The sequence below is a fragment of the Propithecus coquereli genome, unplaced genomic scaffold, assembly GCF_000956105.1.
Source record: "Propithecus coquereli isolate 6110/MARCELLA unplaced genomic scaffold, Pcoq_1.0 Scaffold821, whole genome shotgun sequence".
NCBI lineage: Eukaryota > Metazoa > Chordata > Mammalia > Primates > Indriidae > Propithecus > Propithecus coquereli.
This window is the reverse complement of record NW_012154408.1, coordinates 35,776-45,170: the sequence shown is the minus strand read 5'-3', so window position 1 is coordinate 45,170 and position 9,395 is coordinate 35,776. Positions and strand designations below refer to the sequence as shown.

Here is a 9,395-nt window from a genome sequence, read left to right as displayed (position 1 = left end):
GTGTGGTGTGTGGTGGGTGGTGGGTGGTGTGTGTGGTGTGTGTGGTGTGTGGTGTGTGGTGTGTGTGGTGTGTGGTGGGTGGTGGGTGGTGTGTGGTGTGTTGTGTGTATGGTGTGTGGTGTGTGTGGCGTGTGTTGTGTGTGGCAGTGTGGGGTGTATGGTGTGTGTGGTGTGTCGTGTGTGTGGTGTGTGGTGTGTGTGGTGTGTGGTGTGTATGGTGCGTGGTATCAGGTGTGTGTGGTGTGTGGTGTGTGTGGCGTGTGTTGTGTGTGGCAGTGTGGGGTGCAGCAGGGGAGGCTGCTGAGGTGACAAGCAGAAGGATGGGGCCTGCGGGTGTTCCTGGGGTCCCCCCTCGCTCCTGGCGTCCTGGCGAAGGCTCCTGCGGCCCCACCCCGGGCGGCGCCTTCTCCCGCCAGGGCCCTGGACCAGCCCTGGGGCCTCCTGCCCCTCCCTCAGGTCACCCACTCCAGGTGGAAAGCAGATGGTCTTGACAGCATGGCCTGACCCTGAGCCCTGCCCGGCCACCCCAGGCTCCTGCCGCACCCTCCAGGCTGCACTTCTCAGTCTCACTGGCCGCTGGCTGTCAGTTCCTCCTGGCTGGCAGCCCCTGCCACGCTCTTCCTCTCTGTGGAGTGTGGACAGCCCCCATGCCCTCCTGCATGGGCCACACTGTGAGTGCCAGGATGCCCACCTTGTCTCTCCCTGGTCTGCGGATCCCAGCCCCAGCCCTGGCCTGTGGGAGACACACTCTGGGATTGGGCCGTGGTGTCTGCCTGGTGGATTTTATCGCAGGGGTCCCTTGGTGGTTCCCGGAACCTGCCTGGCCTGCCCCTCTTGCAGCTCTGGGGTCAGGAGGTGGCCCTCAAACTCAGCCTTGCTCTGCAGACGCTGAGAGAAGAACAGCAGCCTCCTGCCATGGTAACAGATTTGCAGCAGGTCACCAGGGCCGGGCGGCCAAACAGCAGGTGGGAAGCACTGGCCTCGCTCACCTTCTCTGAGGCTCAGCCCGGAGGCTACCTTGTGGACGGCCTTCCCCGCCCAGGCCAGAGCTCTCTCCTGCTGCCCGCCACCGTTTCCACAGGGCTCCCGCGGGCCAGGGACCACCTGCCCTGGAGGCCACCTTCAGTGTGCTTCCCCACACGCCATGGCACACCTGACCCCATGGGGCCGCCAAGCCTCCCTGGAGGGCAGGGAGAGCAGAGTCGTCTCCAACATCCCAGCCAGGGCCAAACGGGGAACTCAGCCTGCCCAGCACCAACTCCGTCCACACGTTCATTTATAATTCACACCAGCCCCTTTCACGACGGGGTGAGGCTGTTTCTGAGAAGGGGAGGGGCCTTTCTGCGTTTGTGGCACCTCACACCACCCTGGCCAGGGGGTACATGGGGCAGATAGGTCCAGGCACTGCAGAATTGCTTGACCTGCAGCTCAGCACAACCATGAAAGCCACGAGACCCCCCTCTCCCTGGAGCAGTGCCCCCTCCCCCAGGACCTGCCCATGTGAGCACAATACCACCTGTGACCACCTGTCTTTGGACAGGCAGAGAAATGGGACAGAGGAACCTGGACCTACTTGGTCAGAGGCATGCTCAGAGGTGAATGTCACCTCCGTCTGTGAGCCAGGAGGGCGAGAAGGCTGGGGTCTGGAGGACCAGCCCCAGCTGGACGGCGCACGCAGGTACCTGGCCTCGGCGAGTCTCGCAGTTGTGGAGGTAGCTCAAGTGATAGATCTTCAGGTTTAATGTGGCAAAATTCAGATACTTCAAGAAAACCTGAAACAGAAATTATAACAACCGGAGTTAAAGTTCCAGTTTTCAGATGTGTGTCCAGGTGTGCATTTGCAGCAGAGATGCAGGCTTACCCTGAGGCTGCCCGGGGAGGAGCCATGCAGGCGTGGACTCGCACACACGCTCAGGCGTGCAGGGTGGGCACATGGGCTCGTACAGATGTGCAGCAGGGACGGGGCAGTGTGCAGGTGAGCACACAGAGCCAAGCCGAGCAGACACACACACACACATATATGCACACAGACATATGCGGGCAGACACGTGTGAAGACACGGAAAAAGAGGGTGCACAGAGGCGGGGCGCGGTGGCTCACGCCTGTGATCCCAGCACTCTGGGATGCAGAGGCGGGAGAATTGCTTGAGCTCAGGAGTTCGAGACCAGCCTGAGCAAGAGCGAGATCCCATCTCTCCTAAAAATAGAAATATTAGCTGGGTGTGGTGGTGGCACCTGTGGTCCCAGCTACTCAGGAAGCTGAGGCAGGAGGAGTTTGAGCCCAGGAGTTTGAGGCTGCAGTGAGCTAGGCTGACGCCACGACACTCTACTCAGGGCAACCGAGTGAGACTTTGTCTCAAAAAAAAAAAAAAAGGTACACGGAGATGCGAGGACATCTCCCTGACACTCACATCTTCATCTTCGCTTGTGAAGCACGGGCCGTCGAGCTTGTTCACAGCCATGATCACAGCCACGACATCTTTGCCGTTCATGATGGGCATGGCCAGGATATTCTTTGTCACGTAGTCCGTGAGCTCATCAGCGAAAGGACTGAAGTGGGGACACTGTGTTGCAAGGGAGGAAGAGAGGCCGTCACTCTGTGGACCTAGAGCCCAACGCACTCCCAGGGTGGCCGCGAAGCTCTGTGGAGGCCGTGCCCATTTCAGTGCCGAGACTCAGGTGGCCTTGCCTCGGGCATGGGGACAGGATCCTTGCGCTCCAGCCTGGCTCCCCCACCTCTGGGTGGATGACTCCAGCACTCCCCCGGCAGACCTGGGAGGGGTCACCCACACCTGCCTGCCCTCCGCTGGGCTGGCCGTCTGGACGCCTCTTGAGCACATCCCGCTCGCCCCATCCCCAGAGCCTCTAGTCCAGGCCACGCGCTCCTGCTTCAGCCCCTCCCGGTCAGCATCCCCCACGCTCTTCTCCAAAAGAAAACTATCGGTGGGTTGTTTGTGGGAAAGCTTTAATCAGGACACGTGTGCAGGTGAGTTGGGGGTGAGGGTCCCAGCTCCCTGGTGCCTGTCCACAGCCCTCAGGCCTCCCTGGCCGCTGCTGCCAGGGGGCTGCTCCATGGGGGCCCCTGCCCTCCGTGGGACTTTCTTCTCACCCGTGATGAGAGCTTTGCCTACCTCTGGCCCCAGGGTGCCCGCGGCCCTCCCTCCCCCAGATACAGAGGGCCTCCCTGTCCTGGGCCTTAGGTTCTCCCAGGGGAGAGGGGCCCAGCCCCGAGGTGCTGCGTGTTAGGAAGACAAGGCAACTCTAGGTGACCAGGATTCTGTCCTTTGAAGAGTGGGCCCCCGGCCTCGTCCTGCTGGGTTCTGACATTTATTTACATGAGGTCAGAGTGCCCTGGTGCAGGGACCAAGGTGGATGGCTCTGGAGTCAGCCCAGCTGGGCTGGGGTCTGTGTGACCTCCAGCCAGCCCTGTACGGCTCCTCACCCCGCTCCCTGCCTGTCGCAGGCGACTGTGCCAGCCGAATGAGGGGCTCCTGCACATGCTCCTTACACGTGTCATCATCACCACAGGGACTCTTCCCAGGGCTCTCAGGACTAGGGGTCCTGTGGAGACACAGGGTTGACTCCCCTGGCGCCTCTCCTTACCCTCCGCAATGCTCAGCCCACCAGGCAGCCCAGAGAAGCCCCACATCAACTTCCAGTGTCCCTGGCAGCGAGGGCGGCCAGGCCACGGTTTGGGCCCACGGGAGGTCAGAGGAAGCCTGCCAGGGCCAGGAGAGGCTGTGATGTTCTCACGAGGGACGCACGAGGCCGGTGCCAAGCTCCCCTTAGCTCTCCCTCCCAGACTCTTGGAGATGCAGCTGCCATCTGCAGCCACGTGCTGCCCGGCACTGCAGGAAAATCCATGTTTGAATGATTGAGCAGGAAGACACAGGTGCGTCCTGGCAGTGGCAGCAGCATGGAGCAGTGGCACCAACATCCTGTCACAGGAGGACACTAAAGCCCTCGCTGGCGAAGCCACTGCCACGAGGCTCCTGCTAGTTGGAACTGAACCAATGGGTGCTCCCCAAGGGAGGGAATTTTCTTGGCACCCTGGTCCCCTGAGCCTAGCACACGTATTCCTCACAGCTTTAGGGTGGCCGTTGGACATGTGGCCGTCTGGACAGTCTGTCTCCCCCGCAAGCCGTCGGTGCCAATGACGTTGTGTTTCGTGGTCCCTGTCATGTTCCAGATTCCCTCCTGCCGTGGCTTCCTTCCCTCTCTGCCCGGCACCCATCATCTCAGCCCCATCCTTGCCAACCTCACCAGCTCCTGTACCCGGGTCCTCCCATGGTGGGTGGTCTTAGCTCCACACCTGGGCTTAAGCCAGTGTTTCTGGAAAGAGCACAATACAACCCTCAAGTGGTAGCTGCCACGTGGGTCCACTCGACGTGACCCTTGGTGGCACTGCACAGGCACACAGGCCGTAGTCGGACGTGCAGCCTCACTTCTCCGCTGCTCGGCCGGTTCCTACCCTGATCTCAGCCCTCAGCCTGCCCCCCTCCCCACCCCACACACCTTCGCAGCTCCTGTTTCACAAGGAAATTGTGTAACAGACACAGGCCTCCCCTACCTGTCTCTGGGGCCCACCCCCCACTCGGAAGGCTGACACAGCCACCCCCTCGTCATTTAAGTACACTCAGGACTGTCTTTAAAATGCTCACACAGCCCTGTCATCCGCCATCCTCCCTCCTGCGGGGGCCTCGCTGTGCCCAGGCCATGCCGTCCTGGCCTCGCCTCTGGGTCTGCTGGGCCCATCTCGGCTCTCCCAGCCGAGGTCAGCTGCAGGAGCCACCCTTGGCCTTCACTGGGTGACCCTGGGCCCCACTGCTCCCAGCACCCCCCGCCATGCCAGACACCCCCTGGGCCCAGTGCCAGGACCTGCAGCCTTTGGGCGTGTTGTCAGACCCACACAGCCCGAGAGCAAGGTGGACAGAGCCTCAGACAGGGCTGGGCAGGTAGCCAGGATCCAGGCGTGGCCACCTGGCAGGCTCTGGCTAGAAGCTCTGCCCCTCTGAGCAGCTGGTTCTGCAAGTGGTCACCCCTCACTCCTCCCTCCCTGCGCCCTCTCAGGCCTCTGAGAGTGGCACACCCAGCCTGATGGCTCCCTGGGAACATTCGTGCCAAATTCTGGCTTGCCTGCTGCCCCTTCAGCTTCCCTGGAGAACACGGGGAATGTTTATGCCCTGATAAAGAGACAGCGGGGTCCCACGTGAAAACATCCTGCCCGCCCTTACGCACTGTGTCCAGTCTCATGTCATTCGCTCATTGCCAAAGTCTCTCCTCTGGCTCTGGTTGCTCTGCTGCCCATGCATGGACGGGTGCTTGGGGTCACCATCCTGGCCCAGCTTGGCCCGCGCGGACTCCTGGCCTCAGCCACTCCCTCCCTGCTGTCCTCAGCCTGTGTGTGCCTCCCACCCTTTCGCTCAGCCCTTAACCCTGACCCTAACCCTAACCCCAACCTCGGCCCAGCCCTTTGCTACCTGTGAAGACAGCCGGCAAACTCCCCAGGCCACAGGGACGGAGCCCTGTGCATTCCTGCTGGCTCCTGGCTGCCCTACCCTTTCTGGGGTGCAGGGACAGAAATGTGCATCCTAAATAAAGGCCTCCAGCCTCTGCTCAGGCCTCTTCAGGCTCTGCCCTCCATTCCACCGTCCAGCCGGGCTTCTCTGCTTCCCTGGAGCCCCCTGGTCAGAGTGAGTGGGACCGACTCCCATGCGGCCTGGCACTGCCCGGACCCCCAGAGGCCAGCGAGTGGGAGCAGAGCCTGGGGCAGCTGGCTCCGTCCTTGGCAGCTCCCGAGGACAGGCCTTTGGGGGAAGAAGGCCTGCGACCTGGCCTGACACCTCACACCAGGAGACAGACACTCGCATCTCTGGGAGGAGCATGTCACCAGGGGCTTCGGGCTCCTTCCCTGCACTCAGAGTCTACCTGTGCCCAGGAGCTGCCTGTGCTCAGGGTCCGGTTTAACCACCGCAGCTTTGCTGTGAGGTAGACATTGTTTTCCCAGTGTGGGTGGGGAGCCGGGGCTCAGGTGAGTGAGAGACTGCCGATGTGGCATGTGGCCCAGGTGTGGCGGGTGCCTGCCTTCCCTGCTCGGCTGAGGGTCCCGCACATAGGAACATGCTGCTCTTCAGAGGTGGTCCCCGCCACCCAGGCTCTCTCGGAGGCACTCGCTGCCTGAGTCCCCTCTGCAAAGCAGGATGTGACCCAGAAGCCCACCCCTGACAATGCCCAGTGTGTTGGGTGCACTGAAGGGAAATGTGCACTTTTGCTGGTTTTGACCTTGGTCTCTGTCCCTCTAGTCTGAGATAAATAAGTCCCAGCACAGCCCAGGGACACAGGGAGGTGACACACAGGGAGGTGAACCCGTGCCCTGCCCTGGGGAAGAGCCCCAGCTTGCTGGGTGGGAGGTGGCCTTGGAGGAGGTCTGTCCAGAGGCAGGTGCAGCCGAGGCACCTGGAAGGATAGAGGGCCTGGGCCCAGCAGTCTGAGGCCTCACAGCAGGTGCGAGAGCTGAAAGCTGCCAGCCCAGGCTGGGACCAGCGGGCAGTAGCCAGGGATAGAGGCCTGGGGGCCAGAAGGACCCACCAGGCTCAGGATAGGCTGAGGATGAGGAACTGCCATGGGGACTGCACGTAGGAGAAAGGAGGGAAGGAAGGAAGGAAGAAAGGAGGGAAGGAAGGAGGGAGGCAAGGGAGGAAAGGAAGGAGGGAGGGAGGGAGGGAAGTGGTTAACGTCCCAGCCCAGGACCCACTACTGCTGGATCTCTTGTCCGGCTGCTCATTCATGGTCTTGATGGTCCCGATATTCCATGTGGCACATGGGTGACCCATTTCTTAAACTGGAAGTGGAGATGAAGCTAACCCTGCAGATTACTATATTTAGGTCGCTGCAGGCGGCTTGTTTACTGCAGAGACTTATAAGAGGATTATAGCCGGGGCTGCTGGTGTCCAGGGATGAGGGCGGCCTCTGGGGGCTGGTCTGGAGGTGGTGGTCCCAGGTCCCTTGTGGGTCCTCAGAGCCCCCTCACCCAGGCCCCCCGCCTTCCCAGAGTCTCCCGCCACTGCACCCGCAGGAGCCCAGTGGGCACCTCACACTCAGCTGCTGCTCGTGCCCACCCGGCACCTCTGTCCCAGCTGCTCCAGCAGCTTGCATGGATACCCTGCTCCTTGTCACCAACAGTAACCCACGGCGAGTCTGTTCTGATCTCTCCTCACTCTATGCCCTGCTCCCCACCCTGCCCTGAGCCGGCTCCTCCTCCTGGAACCCCGGTCTGCTCTCCCCCAGCGGCCAGCATGGCCTCCAAGGGGTGGAGCTGCTTCTGCCATGGTGGGAGCTTGGGGTTCTGGGGTCTCCTGATGCCCCTCCCTGCTGGGCACCAGCATCAGCCTCGGCTCTGACCCTTCTTCCCAAATTTCCCTGCCCCCGAACTTTGGTCCCCAGGAAGACCTGGGCCCCCAGGACAGGGCTCCCCAGACACCTCCACCTGGGCCACCTTCCTGGAAGCTGCGGGTCCTCTCACAGTCCACGTGGACCCCATGGGCACTGTGGCGGCCCTGGCCACGGGACCCAGATGTAAAAGTGGAGGACCAAGTTTTGAGCCTGAGACCCTTGGCCTCGAGTCTCATGAACTCAGCAGCACAGAGCCAGCTTGAGGAGGCCGCCCCGCCCTGCCGAGCTCACCTAGAACCTGACAGACAAGCGGGGGCTCTAGGACGCTTGCCTCTCAGTGCGAGGACAAGGGCCTGTGAGGCCTGATCCCCTGAGCTGACCCTTAGACACTCAGGATGGTGCAGGAGACGCGTCGCCCGTGAGACCGTCCCAGGCTGTGCAACCCACCTCTGTCACGTCCTGGACATTCACCATCTTCTTGGTCTGGGCGACGTGGCCCACGACCCCTATGTCCAGAGGGAAGACGATCTCGGAGTCAGGGGGCACCAGGCACTCCTCCAGGACGCTGCCCGGCTGCACGCTGAAGAGCCGCGTGGCCAGCTCGGCTACGCCGTTGCGCTGGCGGTACATGAAGAGGCTGCAGCGGTCGGCGCGAAGGATGGTGCAGAGCCGCCGCAGGATCTTGAAGACCACCCGCTCCATGTTGATGCTCTCCTGCATGTCCTGCACCAGCTCGAACAGCACCGCGCTCTCCTCCACCTGGCACAGCTCCTGAAGGCTGCCGCAGTCTGTGGGGCGCCCGTTGTCACAGGCCGCGGCCACATTCTCGGGGCTGAGCTTCTTCCCGAAGTACTGGTGGGCGAAGTCGGGGTTCCCGTCCAGGAAGCTCTTCACCTGCTCCTCTCTGAGGCTCATGGCGACCCTGCTGCCTGCTCCGAGAAGCCTCTGCTCCCATGCACATGGGCGCCCAGAAAACACTGTCCTCAGCAAAGTCTTTCTTAGCGACGATTAGGGAGCCCTGTGGGCACGGCGCTGACTCACACCAGCAGGGCCCTGCCCCTCCCTCCCCTCAGACCTGAGGCGTCCCACCTCCCCGGGAGACTCAGACAGCTGGGAGGGACTGGGGGGCCACAGGTTGGGGGCTGCGGCCCATCCCAGGGGTCATGGCGGGGGGTCAGGCGTTTGGCTTCCCGTGGAACAGGTCCTGAGGCCTAATCCCCGAGGGAGGGAGGTAATCCCACAGGACCATTCTGCTTGGAGAGCCGCCTGAGGTTCAGGTCGGTCCTATGGGCAGGTCCTCCTGGGTGCCCAAACCTGGGCTCAGATGCGCAGAGTGGGGAGGGGTGAGGGGCACAGTCCTGCCCCCAGGAGATGCAGCTCACTCCTGAGGCAGTGAGAGGGAGGCCGGGCCAGCCACACTGGTGCTCAGGGGCCCCGAGCCCAGACAGGGGCATCCCTGGACGTGCAGGAGGCAGGGGGTGGAGCATAGAGGAGGAAGGAAGGCGCTGGCACCGAAGATGGCAATTCCACACAAACCTTCCCCAGCCCTGAGTCAGAAGTCATCCAGATAACCTCCACGTCTGTCTCCTTGGCTTGTACCACCTATGGGGACCCCAGCTGGGACACCCTTTGGGGTGACGTCACTCCGAGGCCATGCAGTTGTCGGTGGCAGAAAGACCTGAACTGAGGGCCACCTGGCTGCACAGCCCGGATCCTCCTCTCTGCTGTCACCAGCAACAAGCCCTTGGGCCTGCCTGCTCCACCATGGGACCCTCCCTGGCTCCTGGGCCAGCCCCTCTCAGGCCGAAGGGGTGAAGGTGACATGAGCCAGTGACACCTTGCAGATGGTGGTGTTTCCAGCTTCCTTGAATATGGAAGTACTGATTGCTACCTTGTGGGCACTTTTATTTATGTCTCTGGGTCCACACTGCACTGGTGAGGAAACCTGGCAGATCCTCCCTGACCCATGTGCCCAGATGGCAGCAGGCGCCTCTAGCAGAGGGC

The 9,395-nt window shown here is 62.1% G+C and overlaps 1 protein-coding gene across 1 annotated transcript in view; it reads right to left on the bottom strand.

Moving 5' to 3' along the window:
- Nucleotides 1-8,306, bottom strand: part of PDE6B (phosphodiesterase 6B, cGMP-specific, rod, beta) — a 34,383-nt gene extending 26,077 nt beyond the window's left edge. The window contains exons 1-3 of the mRNA XM_012663692.1: nt 7,839-8,306; nt 2,411-2,563; nt 1,683-1,772 (exon numbers count right to left, since the gene is read on the bottom strand). Coding sequence (XP_012519146.1) covers nt 1,683-1,772; nt 2,411-2,563; nt 7,839-8,306 — 711 coding nt within the window. The remainder of the gene's footprint in view (nt 1-1,682; nt 1,773-2,410; nt 2,564-7,838) is intronic.
- Nucleotides 8,307-9,395: the final 1,089 nt, after the last annotated feature.